The 21,836-nt window shown below is 43.6% G+C and overlaps 3 protein-coding genes across 5 annotated transcripts; 1 reads left to right on the top strand and 2 right to left on the bottom strand.

The window, feature by feature from the left end:
* Window positions 1–13,111: 13,111 nt before the first annotated feature.
* On the bottom strand, window positions 13,112–16,777 carry usp18 (ubiquitin specific peptidase 18). Of its 3 annotated transcripts, none has more exons than XM_071905698.2 (10): window positions 16,522–16,777; window positions 16,027–16,123; window positions 15,538–15,683; window positions 15,367–15,446; window positions 15,154–15,288; window positions 14,963–15,058; window positions 14,727–14,891; window positions 14,505–14,636; window positions 13,943–13,986; window positions 13,112–13,561 (listed from the first exon to the last, which is right to left on the bottom strand). In XM_071905698.2, the coding sequence occupies exons 1-10, from the start codon at window positions 16,583–16,585 to the stop codon at window positions 13,492–13,494; spliced, it is 1,029 nt and encodes a 342-aa protein (XP_071761799.1). In that variant the 5' UTR covers window positions 16,586–16,777; the 3' UTR covers window positions 13,112–13,491. The 3 variants fall into 3 exon arrangements, with proteins under 3 accessions (XP_071761799.1, XP_071761798.1, XP_078138348.1); XM_071905697.2 differs by having other exon boundaries at window positions 16,622–16,777; XM_078282222.1 differs by lacking the exon at window positions 14,505–14,636 and having other exon boundaries at window positions 16,622–16,777.
* A 1,114-nt stretch (window positions 16,778–17,891) lies between these two features.
* pex26 (peroxisomal biogenesis factor 26) lies at window positions 17,892–19,623 on the bottom strand. Its single transcript, XM_078282093.1, has 6 exons — window positions 19,588–19,623; window positions 19,144–19,358; window positions 18,887–19,027; window positions 18,443–18,768; window positions 18,215–18,355; window positions 17,892–18,093 (listed from the first exon to the last, which is right to left on the bottom strand). The coding sequence occupies exons 2-6, from the start codon at window positions 19,344–19,346 to the stop codon at window positions 17,981–17,983; spliced, it is 924 nt and encodes a 307-aa protein (XP_078138219.1). The 5' UTR covers window positions 19,347–19,358; window positions 19,588–19,623; the 3' UTR covers window positions 17,892–17,980.
* Window positions 19,624–19,735: 112 nt separating this feature from the next.
* On the top strand, window positions 19,736–21,828 carry llph (LLP homolog, long-term synaptic facilitation factor). The gene is made up of 3 exons (XM_071905665.2): window positions 19,736–19,800; window positions 20,187–20,409; window positions 21,143–21,828. The coding sequence occupies exons 2-3, from the start codon at window positions 20,199–20,201 to the stop codon at window positions 21,304–21,306; spliced, it is 375 nt and encodes a 124-aa protein (XP_071761766.1). The 5' UTR covers window positions 19,736–19,800; window positions 20,187–20,198; the 3' UTR covers window positions 21,307–21,828.
* Window positions 21,829–21,836: the final 8 nt, after the last annotated feature.

The raw sequence follows: 21,836 nt of genomic DNA, 5'->3' as shown, positions 1-21,836 counted from the left end.
CGCTCTCTCTGCTCTCTGTGCCTATAGAAAAATGAGCCGTTAATCAGCAGCAGAGAGCTGAGCAGTTTCCAGTAAGTCATTTTCTGTAGGTTTATTTTAAGGCAATGGGCCTCACAGTTCCACAAATAACATTGCTTTCTTCGGCTCTTGACTTCCCTTAGACTCTGCAACATTTCCTCTCCAGCACACTTACATTTCCCTCCTGAGAGAGAGGAGGAAATGGGGGCCCTCGCAATGTGAACGAAAGTGCTTTGAAAGTTGCTCTAGTGAGGTGATATGCTCCTTGTAAATGGCGAGCAGGGAGGGATTCAGGGGCAGACTGCTGGGGCCTGGACTGTCTGGGAGCTGCCTGGTGCTTTCCTGTGTGTGATGCATACTCACCCTGGGCCTCCTCAACTTGAACAGCGGCATAAAGAGGCCTCTGTAAGGCTGAGTCAGCTCCAGCCTTAATTCACCTCATTGGTCTCATTGCTTGATTAAATTCAGAGGGAAGACTCAGAAGGCCCCTATTCCCCCTCATGTATTCCAACAGAAGGATGGAAGTCATCATGTCATCAGTATGGGGGTTGAAGTCTGTCACAGTAATGGTCCTCATGTAGGGCAATTAGAGAAACTAACCATGAACTTTAGCCGGACCCAACATGTTGATGCACACTGAGAAGTATTGTAAATCCAATAAGCCTAAGTGGGAGTGGGAAATATTGTTTCTGTGAGGAAAGTCTTTTCCTAATGACATTGTCTTAAAATTGGAACCATTCTAGGAATCTTGGCTGAATATGGTATCGCATTGCAGAACAGACTACATTTATCCAATCAAGCGCAGAGAGGACAAAGGAAGAGCGTCTGAAATGTAAGCAGCAGAGCCTAGTCTGCATGATATGGTCCTGCACCGACCACTTCAGTTCGACCACAAACCAGCTCTCTGGACCGCACTGACCTCACCACCGCAGCCAGCAAGGCAAACAAACAAACACTCTGGGTGATGGCGAAATCAAACATTTTCCCTCGCCTATTGTGTAATCTGGCTTTCCAAAGAGCGCCGGACGAAAAACCCAAGACAAACAGGGGCATACCAGGCCTATCTGCAGGAAATGCCATGATATGTTAGAGTGGTGACGGTGTGACCACATCATTCTCCTCCAGTCCCCTGGCACACTGCCTGGCTTTGATCCTGTCAAGGCTGGTGGGACACTGTGGAGGTCCAGCGGAGCAGAGGGGCTGACCTGCAGCTTGGAGGCCTCCGCAGGGCACCGGGACCATCAGCCTGGTATGTCAGTACTGTTCTGTATCCACCAGGGCGTTCCTCTCTCTGACCAAGCCAAGGGATTTCACATACTGCCCACCATTACTGAAATCAACTCATCTCTAACTTAAGAGGAGGAATATGAGACAAAACATGCCTGGTATGGAGCCAGTGCTAGATAGTAATTGCCCCATCCTCTGATATAAAGATTAAGTCTGCATTCTCTGTGTTCATCCCAAATCCTCCTCCTACAAATTACGCAGTTAAAGAGACTGGAAATGGGCTTTAATTTTTCTCCCCTGATTCCCTGTCCCTTAAAAACAACATGGTCACCACTTTCCCATGTATTTTTTCCCCCCCATAATACATTACTTTGGGTGCAGCCCTTTTTAGCTCAGAGAGCTTAAAATCCAGTTCAACAGGCTGAGCCTTAGTTTAGACACAGAAAGAGAGCAAAAAGTACTTCCACCCTAGACAAAACCAGTTGAAATCAAAACCTGGAGATTAGTCTCAATCAAACAACAACCTTGAAGGACCAGATACTTGGGCTTTGTCACCTAGCTAATAGCCCCGCAAGCTATGAGAGGTGGATCAGAGTGATCATGACACAACATGCTACACAAAAAAAAAAACATTTCACACTCTTGAAAACATGACATTCGATCCAACTAAACATTCCCACAAGGACGGCCTTGTTCAGCAGTCTATCAGGCCTATTAATAACAGAAACCGCCCAGAAGAAACGTTTTTCCTCTTGCCTAGGGTCAACGAAGAGGAAGTCATCAATTCTTCCCACCAAAACTCTGGGAGGACCAGGGCTCCTTCTGCTCTATTCTAATAGTTATCATTCAGATGTCAGCCCTGGGCCAGCCCACACCGGTCCACTTGTGTGAGATGGGAGAGAGCGAGGTTCACAGTGCTGCTGCGGCCCGGAGCTGCAATGCTCCGGCTGATCCTAGGCCGCAGCTTCCCAGGCCCGAGGCCTCGTCCCTGGGGAACACTCTTGCAGTTCCGGCCATATCGCTCTGGATCCTCAGCACTCTCCACAATGGGAACACATCCCATTAGAGTGACCTACATACTGCACCCACCCAGAGGATGTGCATCTAAGATATCAAGCATATAGTTCAGCGGATTTAGTCTGAGCTGATAGTCAGGACCTTCCGGATGTATACGGATCGGATGCATACAGCAGGCCTACATTAACAACAGACTGTACATTAGATACCTTTTAATGCTTGTGAGTTAACTTTATGCCGCACAGCTACTATATAATCTGGTCAGAGTGCACACAAAGAGGGGTGTCATGCACCTGTAATAATTGTTTTGACGGCATAGATGCATATAGGTTTGCATATACTGTAAACGCTTATATCCTTCAATAACTACTTATAAGAGAGTCCTGGTATTGTGCAAAAATTCCCCTCTTCAGTGTCACTATCTATTAAAACTCACAATGATTCCATTCTCATGGAAATTAAGGGGTCAGGCTGATTCCCTGACAACCTTGGATGTCTTTGTTTCCGATCGTTATGTAATCATTGATAACAGGAAGTAGTGAGGCATATGTTATGGTTGGAGCCACAGCCGGGGCTCAAGCCCTTGGTCAGGATTCCCACTGTCACTGACTGAGGAAATGAAAGCACAGGGAGGCTCTCTTTATGGTTAGCCCATGAAGACATAAATACTCACTGGGAGAAGCAAGACTTTCAATAGGAGTGCTGAAAACTGATGACTGGGCAAAGAACGAATTGCACAAGATAAAATAGCTTGATGGAACAGGCTCCAAAAGCCTGCAAGACACAATGCAGCGTCGGATTCATTCTCCTGCAATTGTGCTCATGACCTGGTAAAAAAGCAAACATTCTTGAGGAATCTGTGAAATGTGTAGCGTGGGAGGAGTGGTTTGACACATGTGGCTGTTTGCTAGACATGAAAAACAGCCAGGGCTTTCAAGGTGCGGCTCCTCTCTCCACCCTCTGCAGTCGTGGCTGTCAATCTGATATGTGTTCTCAGATGTGAGGGGACGGCGTGTGTTTGTTTTCTGCAGGGTTTCCCAAGTTCAGTCTGTGCCTCCGGGGCGTGCAGATACAGCGATGGTGAGGGGCCGGTGGAAGTGTCTAGTTCCCACAGAAACTCACCACAGCTTACATTCAACAACACGGCTGTATGCAGCAACTATATCACTGTTTGTACCAGTTGCAAACTAAACTCACACAGGATGATGATCAGAAGGCAAGCAGCTAGGCTCAAGTGCAACTTTGCAAGCACTCACACACACACACACACACACACACACACACACACACACGCACACACACACACACATTCACACAGACAGACAGGATGACAGGCAGAAAGACAGAGGCACAAGGCAGACAGATAGAGGCTGTGTCAAGCAACATGAAGTGAACTAACAGGCTGGTAAAGAGCTGGCAGCTGAAGGGTCGTGAATGCAGCCTCTACTGCGGTTCCACAGAGAGGAACAACAAAGGTATCAATGGCCAACAACAGCTGGGTCTGCTTCCTCAAGAGTGTGTGGTTGATGTATGGGGAACACGATACACACTCTTCCACTGTGCAGCCACACAACAGCCTACATGACATTTGATATTTCAATGCACATGACCGGTCCGGGCTAATCGTCTTGACGTGACACCCGGAAGCGTTCGGCTCGGCACGGACAGAGGACACGTGTCATCCTCGTCCGAGTTGTGAAATGTGCTTCTTCTCATCTTACAGATAAGAAGCACAAATATCTGACATTCAGCGGTGGAGTGAGTATGTACAAGAGAGAGAAAATGATAACACATTCCCTCATGCTATAATCATTTCCTCCCTCGGGCACAGTTTCTGCCTCGACAGCTAGCTCACCAGCTGAGAGAGAGGGAGAGAGGATGTGCTGGGAAATGTGCCTCGGCAGCAGCAAAAATGAAAGATACGCCGGAATTCTTTCCTCTAACCTTACGTTCAGAGTCACCTGCCCATTCAAACTGAGCTTTCTGTCCCCAGATGACTTATGATAGGAAGTGAAGAGGCTGAGTCATTATCATCACAGCAACTGATTTCACACCAACAAAACTGTAGCTAATGCACCAACACCACACACACCGACAGAGACTCAACAGGGAGGCTTATCAGCAATACACTTACAGTGGACTTCAAACACAACCTGTATGACTCACTCTACCTGCTGTCAGAAAATGAATGGAAATTAGGGCTTTATGTAAGCAGTGAGTGAGTGAGTTCGGCTCATAACTCAATCTGTATCCTTTCTCACAGGTCACTTTAATAAAGATACTCCAGAAATCAGATGAAGATAATTAAACAAAACAAACATCAATTTACTTCATAGTGAACTTCACAGTCACAAGGTCTAGGTTGAGTTTATACATGCTACACAAGGTCACAGCTCGGCGCAGCAGATAGATAGATAATGATAGTGAAAGTATTAAAAGAAGATATCAGTCCGATAAGGAGCGAGGCTGCTCCTGTGAGAGTTGTGCACGCTCAGCGTTTTGTCCACAGACGCTGAGTTGCATTTTGGTCTTGACAGGAACTCCGATGTTCTCACCACCTGCAAGTTCACTTTTGACCTCCGTGCGCCGCTGAGGCTCATTTGTCTGTCTCTGATGTGGGGCGAAACTGCTCCCCAACAGACAGGCGGACGGGCACGTGCCAGCACGCTGAGCACTGCGCCCACTTTCAATACAGCAAGCAAAGCATGTTTCCCACACAGGCTTTAGACGCCAAACGTGTTCTCACAACTGTTCCTTTAGATGATAACAGAGATCTGGCAGTTTACGTAATCTGTCTCTCAGGGAGAAAAGGTCTATCAGAAAATCATCACACCGCTGGTTTTTGTGTACAACAACCACATAGCGGGAAACATGGTGGCATGACTGAGCAGCCTCTCTATAAAAGATAAACGCTGTGCTTTATGGGAACAGAGGTATCCAGCATCTCTGCCCGGCCCATATGCGGTGTGTATGACTGGCCACAGGGTACAACAGTTTAATTCACAGATCCACTGCAGCCAATTAGGCTTTACTCGCGTTGCCACATCAAATGGCTGCTTACAAAGCTAATGGGATTAGTTGTTTTTGCGTGCTATTGTCCTGCTGATGTGATTTTGGTCTACGAGACGCACATCAGAACCTGCAGAGGTTTAATCGCCTCTCCAGATGTTTCATCCTCTGGCCATTATTCACATGTGCTAAGAGTTTCAGAATAAGAGAATGCCTTGTGGAGCTTTACATCATCTAACATAGGAAACGCATCCGTGTCGCGAGGCATGTGAACCACTTCAAAACGGAGAAATTGAGAGCTGATTTTAATATTGCAAACAATCACTGGCTATGGCTCCTCAGCAGCCCAGAGGTGCAGCGGTTCAGTCTAACAGTAATGGAACATTGTGTGGGCTGAGAGCTCATTGACGTCGGCTCGCAGAAAACTTCCAAGAACACATGAAAATGCTTTTTGCAATGTCATAACATAGAGAATAGGCACAGTTCTATCCCGTCGACTACAGCAGCGGATTGTGCAGCAGATCAAACAGACAGGCCTGGGGCACATTATATCAGATTTCATTTTGGGTTGAGGCCCTTCATTCATTTCTGACATTTACAGTTGGATCGGTGCGCCCCTCTTCGAGGCCTCTTGGCTCTCGCTCTGCACTGAGGCCCCACCAGCCTCTCTGGAAAAACCCAGTGCATCTGACTTGCATTGCCTGGCTCCACTTGTGTGTTCTGTTTGGCCCGTGCCGCTGGAGGAGGAGAGCGGGCCAATTACCAGCCGCTGCTCCGAGACCAACATGATGTCATCCTCTCGCTCCGCCATAACAGGCTGCAGATGAGAGGGCTGGGTCTCTCAGCCCTATTCGCTTAACACAAAGCAGGAAAAGCGTAAAAAAAATCGAAATGGTATTGAATGTCTAAGAACATTAACATTTTTTCTCAATCTACACTCAGTTATCGTGCATTAAAGTGGTCCCTCATGCATCACAGCCTGTTAGGAGCGTAACAGCCTAGAGACAGTGTGGGTAATAGCACGCTATTCATCTCATGAGAGAAAACACCTTGTTTGAATAAGACTGATAACAGCCCAAGAGGAAACAATGGGAGTGTCATCGCTGAATGGCTTTGAAGGCCTGTGCATGTCATAGCTGTGAGACAGAAGTGAGGTTTCTGAGGCAGGACCTCCACATGTTGTCGATGAGCCACACCCATGAGGACAAATCACCTGTGTGATGTAGTGCGCTGTGCCCTCTTGGCCTCCTACATCGGCCACACACTCCTCCATTGTGTGGAAAGCCACAGCCAGCCAACTGTGTCCTCACATATCAAAGGGGAGTGCGTAACAACGACGCTGAGACACAGCGATACATGCACATGCATACACTCGCTGACACAAACACACACTGCTTAAGTGCTATCCCAGAAGGCCTTGCATTTTCTAGGAAATGTGTGTTGAAGCCACATCAGAGAATCTGAAGGGGCCTGTGGGCTGCAGCAGATCTCCTCTCATTTCCCGACGTACTCAATCTGAAACGCCCCACAACCACACACTTCATATAGACTAGCCTTCTGGAGAAGACATATTGCCTGCATTGTTAGTATAGCTCAGAGCAAGAACAAATCACAGCCTTAACTGTTTAGGCGCACTAGGCCGTGATTTTATCTTTACGTGATATGAATCAAGCCAAAGCCTCTGAGAAAAAGGGCATTGCCAACTGCCAGCATTCATTCAACTGTAGAGATAGACTGTATACAGGTAAAGAAGGGGAAAGGAGAAGAGAACTACAAGCTATGTGTGACATCTGGAAATTACAGGGTCATAACTGATGGTATTCATGCTCAGGATGTTGAGCAGAAGTCTTCCAGGGTGACGGCGGCGCTTTGGTTGCTCAGTCTGCTCTGCAAGGTGCTGTGTTTCGTGGTTGCATATATGCAGTCCAATATAGTTCACTAAGGTTCGTATCGTCTATGCTGAATCAGAAATAATACTTTATTCTCTGTGGAGGATATCGCTGTTGTCATCTGAAAACATAATCAATTTTAGTGATTTTTATTATTTTTGAAGGATCACATGCTCCTCTATGGGTTGAAAACAATTCTCTGACCTCATGGGCTTATGAAAGCCTTTCAAAACCTGTTGGATAACATCAAAAATGAATTGTCATCAAGCTAAAAACAAGGCTGTTTTTCTTAGTTCCTGAAAGTCGAACTTTTGTCGATATGAGGTTTTCACCCGACAGCGACAATATGACAATGAGAGGAAATGAAGAGGTCAATTCCAAAACGCAATATATTCATTTTGGGAAAAAAATATTTTTACAACCAAGGAATTTTGTTACCTACTGTCCTTTTCATATAGTACCTTAATGTGTTTTAATTTTGTGCTATCAGTAATTTTGTGTGTATCTCATTCTATCTCACTGCACTCCAGATCATTTCTCTTCCACTTTCTCTTTCTCCTCTTTCTCTTTAGTTGCAGATGCATTATCGAGAGTATCTGTTGGTATCTGTTGTGGGAGAGTGAAGAGCTTTGACGGTAAATTCCTCTCTAAATCTTCACAAGCCACGGATGAGATACGGCTCAGGGGAGGCTGGGTGAAGCCGGGTCAGGCACTTAACCTCAGCATGTGGCATGAGTATAGGAATGGACTTCATTCCCTTACAAATAACAGAATGAGTAGTAAAAAGATGTGTGATTAATGCAAGGTAAGCACAGCTGTACTTTTTATGCCATTCATTTTCAGCTCGGAGCGCTGACATGACGGAGCAGACCCTGAAGAGAGCCTGGGATTCGAGCACACCCAAACTCTATCCATCATAGCTGCTGAATGGATGACTTAACTGTCTGCTTGTAAACACCATAAAGGAAGAATATAGCCATCCCAATCACATCTGTGTTCTATCACGCCCTTTCACGAGGGTTATCTCCTTTCTCTAAGAGGACCTCCACCTTGTCAATGTGTCTTTGGGCCTGTGTCATAGAGACTGTGTGAGCTATGCCCCGCTTCGCATTCCTCTGCCATCCAACCTCTGTCCTGCCTGGACTTTCCCACAGAACCCTAAACCCTGTGAATGAGAGTGGGCCTTTGTTTCAGGCATTTTTCATCCTGATCCCAGCAACTTCCCCATGGTGGAATGCAACAGGAATGCCAGCGCCAGCTACCTGGCATTAGAGAGTCTTTGTCCGGAAATAGGAGAGGCTGAAGGAGAGAACAGGTCAAAGAGGTTTGACAATGGATAGCTCACTCTCAAGGTGCCCAGCCCACATTACTGAGCAAATGAACAGCACAACCCGGGTCAAGTCTCTTAAACATGGCAAGGTGCACCAAGGAGAAGCAAAAAAAGCACATTGTTTGCAACTAGGCCAGTTTCACTATGAGTTCTCTCCCTGTTACAAGACTTTCTCCCAATGTACAAATCATTAACTGGCACACTGATGTAGCAACAGATTGGCATGCATACACTAGCACAGTTGAAATGTGTGTCTGCGGCAGTTAACAGGTTGTCGCGAGCTTATCACTGGCTCAGAGCTGGAACAGTTAAGGCAGCGGTTAGCCTCAAGGTGCAATTCCATTCGTTCCTTTATACTGACAGACTGGCGAGGAAGGCGTTCATCCTCAAATGAAAGGATGCCATGTGCACAGCGTGGATTTCTTATGACACTGATCAGGACTTGTTTCAGTAGACTTATGCCATTACTATCTCAGGCATAATGAGAATGTAAACTCACTTCTGTTTTTTTTTGAGCGACACTAATTTCTTGAGCTTGGATGTGATGTAAAGCATTACGTGACCGTGCCAAATTATTACAAGTGTGAGGTTATAAAATGAACTGACAACAAACCAGGAATCCAAAAACATTCTACCACATAAAAAGACATTTGCACCGCTTGCAGCACCACACAAAACCAATTCACTGTAAGCGTGGGAACAAACGTGGAGGTGTGCGTGTCAGGGCAGGAGTTTTGTGGTGGGATGCACAGACAGACAGACAGACAGACAGACAGGTACCTGGTGCCCGTCAGTAAAGCCATTTCACCAGTAACCTGAGCAGCCCTACCTCCGAGACTACGGCTGATCTTTCTTGGATCCTGAGTCCGATGATAAGGAGCTGAGATAAGGTGCTAACTGAGGGGTAACGACAGAGCTAAGAAGACAAGGGTGGGACATCAGGTCGTATATCCCTACATGTCATGACTGCAATTACCAAGGGGCCTAGGCTCACCTCCTGGGAGAGGCAACATGTAGTAATCTACTACTTGTTTGCCAACTGTTGTGGGTTGGAAGTCAACTAACTTTCAATTCAACCAATCCAGGAAGTTGGATATTCTTCAATTTAAAAAAATGAACAACTTGAAAAATAATTGAGAATGAATGCCTATTATTAGCCACTGAATAGCAGTGGCACTTGGCATTTTGAGTAAACCGAAATGAAAGTGGAGTGACCCCAACCCTGGTTCCGGTCCAAACCAAACCGAACCGAATTCAAACCACACTTTTTCTCCGGTGTTTAGTTATAGCACTGTATAACATCCTCTTTCCTAGAAAACGCAGCAGATGTGCTATTTATTGCCCTCAGGCCGCCAAGAATCCTGGGGAGGAGAGCTGAACAAGTGAAGAGAGGCAAACTTTCTGTTGTCCAGACTCCCTTCCTCCCTCCAGAGAGGAAATTTTATGAACTCACAGGGGGAAGATAAGGCTTCTTCCTCGACACGACAGCCCATTCTACGAATTCCACTGAATTCATCGCAATATATTCATACAGTGGTATGTGTTAACACCTGAAGCTGAGAAACCAATCTACCCAGACTGTTGCAGAAACACACGCCGGCATTCACAGCCAGTGCTGGCCTGAATATGAGCCAAGAGTGGCCATCTTGAAAGCTGCGGTTGAAGTGTCACAGGTCACCAATCAAAGTATATCACAGGCATTCCTTCCTATATCACCAGATGGCTGCAACACATGAATGAGCAGCTTATAGGGGGATAAAAGTATGAAAGGGAAATGTATAATTGGCCTGTGTTTACCACCAGACCTTATAGAGATAGGTCACTTAAATCATGAAGGATTTTCTTTTTATGAACAAACAGCCAGATAGTTTTCAGTGCTATGTTCCATTATCTGATTTACCAGTTTTTTTTTAATACGGAAGGAAAAATCTAAGTCATGCAGCAGACATTTGCCTTCAGTTCTTGTTTGCTATTTACAAAAGCAGACTTCACCATGGTCACCGGCCTGCACACTCGACATGGCGAGAGCGAAAGAGAATCATTTCCTATTTGAAACCCCATTATGTAACCACAGGAGGGCCGTACGAGCTGGGTTGCCACCCCCGAAGCATCCAGAGATCTGCTGCTAGAAAGGTTATGTAGGATTAAAGTAGATTAGGGGCAGTCATGATGGGACCTGTGAGTGGATCTCTGAGGTAAGGTAGTTTTGACATTAGGGGGGGAACATCTTCCCTTCCACACTGATCTCATAACTGCAACTGTATGGTAAAGCATTCATCAAATAATACACATCCACCCACCATTCACAGTCACTGTTCCCAGCAGAAAAGGGGAACTGTGTAGAGACAGTGCACATATTTAGTTCCTTTCTTTTGCTGTAAAAATACCATAAGAATATGCAAGCCGTAAATTTTGAATGAGATAGGCAACTCCGGTAACATGAGGCCTCTCTGACTATTCCTTGGCAAAAAATGAAGGGACAAACGAAGTGACGTTATGCCTGAACATAATCAGATAGACAGGGGCTGGAACACTGGCTGGTTGTCACTCAGATCCAGAGGATTCTGATCTTACAAAGTCAGACACAGGCATTGATCTAAGCCTGTGAAATCCTCCACACACAAAAAAGGGAAAATTTAAGAGTGGGTCTCAAATAGCCAAATCCCATTTTCTCCTAGACGCATCACGGTGGTGTGCTCACCTAGTAACTGGTAAACACACATCAACAAAGGCTAAAAAGCATTAATGAACCTCGATATTTTCTCCAAAGAAAACAGTAGGGGTACTTAAGTGTTGCCACACTGCAAAGTCTGTGCAATATCATCCAGGCTGCTCGTCTACATGCCTACTGGGACTGTGTTCACACTGGGACACCACACGGCCACTTGGAATGTGGTTTCGTCTGCCTTGATTTGCTGCGTCAATCACTGTCACTGTTGGAGAAATGGTATGTCCCAGCAATAAGACACACAAGGCACCTTTGGCTGAGTGGCTAACACTAAGCCAAGACTAAAGACTAGCAGAGATTGTGATCTTCCCATAAGGTGTCCGAGAAACCACGTCAGGTTCAAACAATAGACACGCAGACATCCGGCAAGTGCGGCACGTGCTTGAATGGAAACCTAGACGTCCCTTGAGTCAGACTTTAAGCGTGGCCTCGGGGTGTGCTACCTATATCGTATTGTTGCATTGTGGGAGCCTGTAATGTGGTCAAGGGCGGGGTGGGGCTGGACAGGTGCTCATCTAATGTGGCCACCTGCCAAGAAAAAAAAATCACACCACAACACCTGCATAGTGTTTGACACATTGTCCTAGAACATGAATAATTAATTAGCACCTACAAAGGGAAGAATCAGTTCTTTAGAAATGGAGGAGTCATCATATTCAGTCCAGGTCCCTGCGTTGTGCTTTGTGTTAAGAGAATCATCTAAAATTTCAATTTATGCACCATCAGGGTAATCTATCTGGTTCTTGTGGATGCATACCAAATGTGCCTTTTACACAAATACTGAGTATTATATAACAGATAACAATACACAATACTGTTTGTGATCCATACAAGTATCCAATTCATCTGAACACTTTCATTTTAAAAACACACTGTATATCAAGCCCATAGTGTTAATGTTTCCAGTGTCAATTTGTCACTTATACTAGTCAGAGCTAAACTAATAAAAGAGGAATAAAGTGATGTCATGTCACAGGCTAAATATGAAGCCTAGCCTGATCATCATACCACACTGACTCAAATGTAGACAGTTGAATCTAGTGTTGCCAAGTCCAACCCCCCCTCCAGTTACACCAGTGCACATAATGTATACATGAAGCTGGCGCTCCGCTCTGACACTGGGAGGGAGATATTCCCCTATACAGAAAGCTGTGCTTGTGCTACATGGCAGCGGGATGACTAAGCATGAGGCCCACTGCCTGTGGCACTGTGCAGACATGTTCCATTCTGTCAGCGCCCAGCAGCACATAGGCACCATTTCACAGGGTCCCCCAACTCTTGGCGAAGGGAGTGGGAACTTCTGAGGCTCTGCAAACAGCCTAGCAAGCGTGCATCCACTGTGGCTGTGACTGGAGGCGGAGCAGTCTAGGCATCTGTCCCTCAGCCAGTATCTCAGGGTGGTTTTCTCACTGCAGTGCATGCTCGTGACAAACATAGCTTACAGGCACTTTACAGTAGCGTGAGCGTGCACGTTTTGAGCACAGGTGACGGGTGCCATGCTGCTGCTGGTGCACTGATGTGAGAGAAAGGAAGGGCACGTTGTCAACAAAAGCAACGTGAAAAAAAAAAAACGATCAAGGTGTGTCATTCCAAAGAAATTCTGTAAGAGCAATTAATGGGCTTGCAGAGAGTGAGAAAATGCAATACATAAAAGCAGTGTCAGATGCAGGAAGAGGTATTTTTTAGTGTTTTTGGCAGCCCGAGTGAAAAAATGAGTTCATTGTTCTGCAAAAGTGAGTCATGTATTCAGTGTCAGGGAAATGAACAGTGAGGCCTTTTGCAGGTATTTCCCCCCAAACAGTGAATATCTAAGCTAAGCATTCTCTTAAAACCAACCCCCAGTATCATTCAGTGTGTTCACAATGTGTGTGGTCTGAGAGAGAAATACTCATCAGTGGTTTGAGTCTTTATTGCCACCTAGTGGTCTTTGGTACAAAAACACATATTAAACCCTTCATCACAATTGTGCTGGTGCATCAAGTCTCTATATGAGCAGAAAGATAAAACCTTTAAAACTTAAAATCCAAAACTATTCATCATGTATCATCATCATTCATCATTCAATAAAAAGCAGAAAGATAAAACCTTTAAAACTTAAAATCCAAAACTATTCATCATGTATCATCATTATTCATCATTCAATAAAATAATAAAAAAGATAATGAATCAATTCAAATAAATTAGTCTTTATATTTCCTATGAATTAATATAGTCTCCATGTTGAAGCTGTAGTGCACTTTGTCCCCAAATTACGATCGTCTCCATCCATCCAATCAGCCTGAACACTGGGGCTGTTCTTCCTCTTCTTTTGTACTTCTGTACATTAACATGTATGCTGTATTTCTGTAAATAATAATAATAATAATAATAATAATCATTATTTATATTGCACTTTTCAAAAGAATGTTAAAGTTAATGTGCTTCACAGAGTTAGGAAAGAAAAAAGGATAAAAGACAGCAAGAAGACAAATACAATTAATATATAATATATATACAGATATACTATATCTATCTATATATATGATATATCTTATATGTAAGAACCGTGCAATAAACAGTAATAGTCAACCAACCAGTTATTAAGCAAAAGCCAGTTTATAAAAGTGAACCATGGCATAGTCAGTGTTGGCTGACAGGGATGAGCTCCGGGTCGGTTTGGATGTAATAACATTGTCATATTTTCAAAATACTAGAAATTCAAATATTTGATGTTAATCATTTTACCTGTAATTTCCTCCATATGTTGTCTGTACGTCTTTCCAGGTGGCCTGGATGTTGTCATGCAAATCACAGACCAAATGAATCACACAATTACATACAAAAAGAGAGCTACATTCAGATAAAAATACATCTTTAACATATTTTTTTAATTAGCAACTATTTTGTCTCTGTTAGACAACCCTTAAAGCATTATTTCACTTTGGTAGAACATCATTTTTAGGAAGCTAATCTCTGTAGGAATTCATGAAGGATCAACCACCAATCCTGGCTGCTCTGAGGAAGACTAATATTGACTGCTCCATCTCCTATGGAGGCGTGTCTTCTGAAAAGTGAGCTAAACTGTTCTGCCAAAGTAAAATATCACCTTAAAGGATAAACCTAAGAAATGGTTTCAGACATTTCACACGTTAACGTCACAACATGCATGATTAGATATGAATAACTTATGCACAACCTTTGCAAAGCTTTGGGAAAGGGATATACAGTAGGTTTTCATGTCTAACCATTTTTAAGGACTACAAAGACAAAAATTAACTGTTTTTAAGTCAGTTTGCTCCAGACCCACCTGCTCTACATGGCTGTCATTTGCAAAGTACCACTGATGGTTCCCCTTGTGACGGACATAGGCAGTGTAGTGTCCAAACATTGCACTACCAGAGTGAACTATTACTGCAAACAATTCATACTTGCAGTCATTCTGGAAGAACACACAATAACTTTTTAGATGACAACATCAGACAACAGATACAATCTCTAGATACTCTACTGTAAATACTGTATCAAGTACCTTGACATAGTCCTTTGAGAATGCCTCTTCTCCCAGGTTCTCCCACAAGTCAAAGGTTTCTGGAAAAGTAACTCTGCAATCCAGTTTTTGAGTGCAGCCACGATAACTGCGGAATCGGTTCACGTGCACACACAGAATACGGGGCAGGGAGAGCAGTTTGAAACCCTGAAAGAGCAAAGAGATGTTTGAGTATGTTAGGTAGTATTTTTTGGGGTAGCATTAAAACCAAACCTCACCTGTTTGGATGGAGTTTTGCTTCCACATTGTGCACAAAAGCAACAGTCCCCGCACTTCAGCTCCTGAAGCTCGAAGAAGGACGTCATGCAGCTTTCCTGAAACAGTGAACACTTTAGGAATAGCCCTGAAGCAGAGATTCAAATTCACTGGAGGCAAATAGAATCCTCATTTGAACAGACAGAAAGCTCACCAGGGAATTGCGGTCCTCCCTTATATGTAGAGGCAGGTTGAGCAGGTAGCTGGTCCAGCACTGGACGGAGTTGCACTCTGAACACTGAAGGTGCGTCTCCACTGAAATCTTGTACAGATTCTGGATTTCAAGAGCCTAGCGGAGAACAAAATACAGGTAAATGTAGTTGATGCAATTAAGGACAAATTTGGGCATTTGTGATTAAAGACGAACCAGCTGTTTGTCATCCATCTGCTGCTGCATGAAGTTCAGAATGGAGAGGAACACCTCATCGGCATCATGTTGTATACTAACTGTAAAACAACATGTCAATGTCAGGGACTGTGGGGTAAACCTACGTTAAGTATTTATTTATGGTGCATGTGGACAGTTGGCCACTCATACGTCGAATGTAGTTTCTGTCCAGACAGTGCAGGAAGTTGTGATGAGGAGCAGGCTGAGGCTGGTCGCTCCTCATGGCCATAAGAGCTTTCTTTAGCTGCAGAGGGACATTACGACTGCTGTCTCCAGTACCACCAACTGGTGCCCACCTTGTAGAATATGATGTTCATACACCTCATTAATCTCCATGGTAATTTATAGCCGCTCGGGTGAAAACCTCCCAAAAAATCTCCCAAATATCAACTTTTCAGGAACTAGCCTTGTTTTCAGATTGACCACCATGCATTTTTGAGTTTATCCAATGGGGTTTGAAAGGGTTTTCAGAAGCCCAAAGGGTGCAGAACTTTCTCAACCCATAGAGAACCGTGTAATCCTTCAGTTGAAGTTAAAACATGAAATATAAGCTGGAGTTTTGAGGTTTTCACACGGCAACATTGCCTTATAATTCAGGATCATACCACATGGATAGTGAGACAGCATGGACAGGCTTACCTGTCCAGTAGGTCTGCCAGTTCCCAGGTAGCAGAGAAGACCTGCAGTAAAGTGTTCACACAGCAGGACAAACCGTAGTTCATCAGTCCTCTCATGCCTGTAGCAGACCACATCAACACAAGTCAATCTTTTGTCTGTGACACCTTGAACCATTTCATTATAAAGCAGCATATTATTTTAGTGGGCAGTGTAAATTGCTCTTGGTGCTGAATAACATCTAGACCAGTGGTCCAGGGACCAACAGGGGTCCTTAAAGGGGTTTCAGCAAAATGAGGAATAGTTTAATTTCACTGTTATTTCACTCCCTAAAGATTAACACAATGAAACAACGTCTAGATGGTTGTAGCCTATTGTCAGAGCTTTCCCTCTCTCCACTCTTGAGCCATATGTGGTATATAATTCTGTACAAAGTCATATCTAACAACAAAAATCCTCTCAAATGGGGTTCCTCGGAGCAATATCTTATGAAATGGGTGTCAGTGGTCTAACACTTACCCATCTGGGGTTCCTTGACGTGAAACAGTTTGAGGATCCTTGTTCTAGACATCAGCACAAACATAACTTCATACTGTATGTTGCAAAATCAATAAACTACCTGACGGTGTGAAGGAGTGGAGACGGTCAAACCTGGAGGAGATTCTTGCCATGTACAGGTTAAACGACATTGTACTAATCAAACACTTCCCGTATTTTATAATAATGCGTAAGTAAAACAGCACTCTGCACATCTCCGACCAAACATCTCCGCCGTATGAACAGCTTCAACTTCACTTTCGTTTTCCAGTGCTTTGCTGGAATCGAAACTTAACGTTAACATTAACTGCGCAGGCGCAGACAATGTTTAGTAATAATAATAAAGACATTAACAAAACAGATATAGCCTATAAAATATCTGACACTACCCTAACAAAAAATACTATAGCCTAATATTGATATTAGGACTTATGCTTCTGTGGTGTCTTCTCAATAGTGCGTTTATGGTTTTTTCCCCCTCCGTCATGGTATCATTATAATAATTCTATAGGGACTTGTAGTGTGTCTATGGTATTCAATAGTGAGTTTATAGTCAACTTATTGTACTTTATGGTATTGTTATCGCCTATGGCATCATTATAATATTCCTATAGGGACTTATATATTTATTTAAAATACTGTCTTCTAGTTTAGTTAAAATTTATTATTGGATTATCATATTTGTTTTTCGTTAGAGTAGGCAGCATGATGGCAAATTATCAACCATGATCAGTTTGATATAGGCTAATGAATTTCCCCCTCTATTTTTCTCTGTATAGCACACATGCAAATATACATATTAGCACATTTTGCATAGGATATAGTGCACTCTTGTTTCAAATGTCCATGTATTTTTAATGCTAGATGTAAGTGAAAAGCTGATGCATCAAAACTAAATTTCAGCATCATGTTACAGGACAGTACAACTCAATTAAGCAATTTAATGATTTTCCAGTGGTATAGGACAGTCCAATTATTATGAATAGCCTAACTCTCACAAAGCCAGAAACCAGAAACCTGAAACCTAAACTTGAACTGGGTGTTGCATCAAGATGTACAGTCTGGACTTGCAACATAAAGGAGGAGTTAGGGAAAAGGAAAATGTTACAATGGGAGGAGCTGAAGCATTGTGACGGGCAATGAAATTAGTTTCCCATTTACTGTCTGTGGGGCAAGTCCATATTTACATCTTGAAGACATCATCTATGAGTCTATGGTTTCTAGCTTGGGAAGAGAATTATGCATGTACAAATATTGTTTGGACTGTCCTTGATGAGTGGAATAGCATATACATTATTAATATGATTGACATTTTCCAAAAGTCCAAGTTAAGTTAAAAACAGAACCATACATAAACCATGAACACTTTAATTACAATGAAATATAATGAATACAGAATCAAACAATAAGATGGACAAAACACACTGTGATTTTCAGGAATTTACAGTCTTTTGCTGTGAGCGAGTGCTTGATAGTACGGCGCAAACATGGCGCTCCACATCTGTTTCAGCAGCTGGAGAAGTTTGGAAATCCAGATGAATGAAGAGGGAAGAGCTGTGGGCAAAGAACAGGACAAAAAATGTATTGATTTGTTTCCAACCTAATTTTTTCATCCATAAAACAAGCCTGGTGATCGAACCAGCATGCCTACAATCCAAAGAATAGTTTGGCCAACCTGGATCCATTCGGACAAGAAGCATGTAGAGAAGGACGACAGCCAGAAAGACTCTGCGGAGAGGGAATGAGCCGGTGCTGCTCACCAACACTCTTCTGTAGAAAAACCTTAGCATGGCTTCAAGCTTCTGGATCACAGCACCTGTATAGCACAAATACACTCACATACTTCATTCATTTATTGTTAATTATGTGACTTGTCGTAAGGATATGAAGTAAAATCTGTGACCTTGAGGTGAAACAGTATGTCCAGAGGTTTCAGGACTTGGGCTGTGGCTGGGATCCGGAGGCGGTTCTTGGTTTTCCCGTTCTTTTTCCTCTACAACATCCAGCGCCGTCTGCCTCTGGTCCTCTGTGAACGCCCCGCTCCCAACCTCGCCAAGAACTAACTCCCGGGCCTCTTCCATGTGTCCGAGAGGCACGAGGACATGCAACAGGTACAGCTCTGCCACCGTCCCGAACCCTGCTAATCTGCTGTTGGACGGGCAGTGGAGCCAGAGTCTGGCTGCCTCCTGCATCGTGGCCTGCTCATCCACTTTGGTGTAGAGAAGTATGCTGCCAAAACGAGAGAACATGAATACAGGGGGTTAGTTTGTTAGTATGATGTTGAAAAGGAAATCGGATAGTAATGTCTGCAGTGTGTGCCTGCTGTGCAAGACATGAGAGTCCTTACCACATCTGCATTATCTTGGCAGGTATTTTCTCCTGGTGCTCATAATGCTGAAGGATCCACGAGAGCACACCATGCCACTGATTCAGTTCAGCCAGTGCTTGAATCCCTAAAATGCAGAAGCTTGCCTTAAACTCTCCACACCTAGGGAGATAAAACAGTTAAATAACACAGAAACATTCAGCACTCAAGTGTTACGAAGTGCAGTCTGGGAAGTAAACACCACATAATACGGTGACATTAGAAGTAGGGCCACTTACCTGCTGTCCTCTTGCTCGAGAGTCGCCAAGCCTCTGTCACATGTGTCGAAAGCCGCCTGGAAGTCTCTGTGCACCATCAGTTGTTCTGCAGCGGTGTCCAACAGGCTGAGTGTCTGTGCTAAACCTGAAGACAGCGGGGAGCTGTGGCGGACTGAGCCGAAGCTGCGAGCAGGAGCCAGAGAGGCCGAAGAGCTGCTCCTCATCGCTGTCTGTTTCTTTTAAAGACACCAATAACACCTAACAACGACGCTGCTTCACTTTCAGCAGTTTTATCGACTGTTCTTATTCTTCGTGAAGTTTAACGCAGCTGGCATCCGGCTCTAATGCTGAATTACCACCATATTCTGTATCATGAAGAGGACAGAGATTCTAGTCTATAACCATATGCATTTACCGTTACAAATAAATGTAAAATACATGTATTTGAGGGTTTGGTTTGCTCACTTTCCTCTCTTCGGTGTCGTGTTTACGATCCCTCGTCCTTCCTGGATCTGGAGTGGCAACCAATCAGACACTGCGATCTTAGGGATTGACTGAGGCAGCCAATCAGCTTCCTCTTTCTTCGAAAGTGCGTCATCGACTTTTTCTTCTTGTAAACACGTGTGCGGTGTGTGTTTCTGTCTGTCCACGGAGAAGTTTCAACAAGGAACGTAGTTTGTAAGTTACAGCCCATTGGTTTTTATTGGTGAATTTTACTATCAGTCGATTGCTATTCAGCAGGCTAAACTAGATTAGAAGTGATTGTTTTGAAGACAGTTGTTCCATGGCATAGCAGTTGGAAAGCTAACAAGCTAACGGTAGCTACCTGATAGCTTGCTAGAAATGTTGCTGCTGCTTTAATAACGATCAAGTACTTTGGTGTTATTATTAGAAGGTAGTGAATATAGTTAGCAATTAATGTAAAGTGACAATTGACACATTTTCATATATACCAGTTATGCTGGTTTATATAACGTGGACTAGTGTAATACTTTATCTATAACGTTAACTACCTACGCTACGTAGTGTATATTCCTGAAACTGTGGTTGGTGCGTTTTTTCAGCACATCCCTAAAATGGCCAAAAGTCAACGGAGCAAATGGAAGCGAAAGATGCGCGCGGAGAAGAGGAAGAAAAACGCTCCTAAGGAGCTGGCCCGTCTGAAACAAGCTCTGAGTCTGGATGGGAAAGGAGAGGCCATCATGAGTGACATGCAGGAGATTGCCACAGTGGTGCCAGCTGACAAGATCAAGAAGCAGGATGTTGACATGGAGGGGGAGGGTGATGGTGAGTGAGAACTCAGCCCATAACACAGCAGACTATACAGTCATAAAGGTTCAAAATAGTCTTTTATTTTGAAACTTTCTTACCAGTAGTTGATTCTGAACTGCTACTGACAGCAGCGCAGTAGGATGCCAAATTATACTCATCAGTTAGAATTACTTATTGTACTTTTAATCAAGTCAGTAGCCCACCAGAGTTTATTCAAGTCTACTTTCCTCTATTGGATTGTAACCTTGCATTGTGAAATCAGCAAGGTAGATGCAATAATGTGTTTCAGGGATAAATGTAACTAGTAGAGAAGTGATAACTTACGAGTTGGTATCCTGCTGAGGAAGTAAGTGTATTGAGACCACCACCACAATCCATTCTGTTGATTTGCCAGTTATGGCAAAGGCATAGGGAGCCAGAGCAGGCTGATTGGTTGGTAACACTCTGTATGACCAAAGAAAGAGAGTGTACTGTTTGTGAGGGCAGCCTGGGCTACTCAAGAATGACATTAAGCTTCAAAGAATTGGCAGAACCTCTAAGACATAATCACATTTCTCTGCAGGAAGCACATAATTTGACAGTGATTAGTACATTGCTGCTCCTATTGGCCCACTAGCATCACATGACAAGGCTGTTAACTACAAAGGCAACTAAATAATTAACTAAAACAGATTACCTTTTAGTTTTTGGGACACAGTGTGTTGATTATAGAATCTGATTTCAACAAATTTTTCCTTTTGTGTTGCAGATGGGAAAATGGACATGGACAGCAAGCGCAGCAAGAAAACTCAGTTGGATGAACATGGACAATATCCTCAGTGGATGAACCAACGGCAGGCCAAGAAACTGAAAGGCAAACGGATGGGGAAGAAAGGAGGCAATGCCAAGAAGAAGAAGGGCATTGCCTGGTAAAACAGAAGAAACCAAAGGACCTTTGCTTTGCCTTCAAAACTTGTGACACAAGGGCCTGGCATCATGTCATGTATTCCTTTGAGTGTATACATGCTAATTGTGGACTTGCTGCTCTTGATCCCTTTCTGGTCAGTGGATGATCAGATTTATTCATGGTTGTGTCACAGTATCATTGTACAGTAGTTCACTGCAGGAAAACGTTTGTTCTTATGGAACAGGGATCCCATTTTGATGCTGGTATGAGTCTTAAGGAAATCAGACTTGTGCAAAAATATGTGTGGCCTGGGTTACTGCATCATGGCAGTGGAGGCGATTCATGTGTATTCTTTGCTACAAATTAAATCAGTGGGTATTCAGAAGAAAATCAACATTTACAATTCCATGGTTTGTTCTATTCCATTATTTTTTGGTCTGTTTTTTAAGTATTTTGTTGCTTTCCATCGTAAGTTGTCAGTGATGAATAATGGACAGTAATAAAATTTGTAAGCATACAAATGATACAAAAAAAGCTTGCCAGTAGAGTCTTTTAT

This window comes from Centroberyx gerrardi, chromosome 24 (assembly GCF_048128805.1).
Source record: "Centroberyx gerrardi isolate f3 chromosome 24, fCenGer3.hap1.cur.20231027, whole genome shotgun sequence".
NCBI lineage: Eukaryota > Metazoa > Chordata > Actinopteri > Beryciformes > Berycidae > Centroberyx > Centroberyx gerrardi.
Note: the sequence above shows the minus strand (reverse complement) of the source record. Positions and strands in the feature narration are given on the sequence as shown.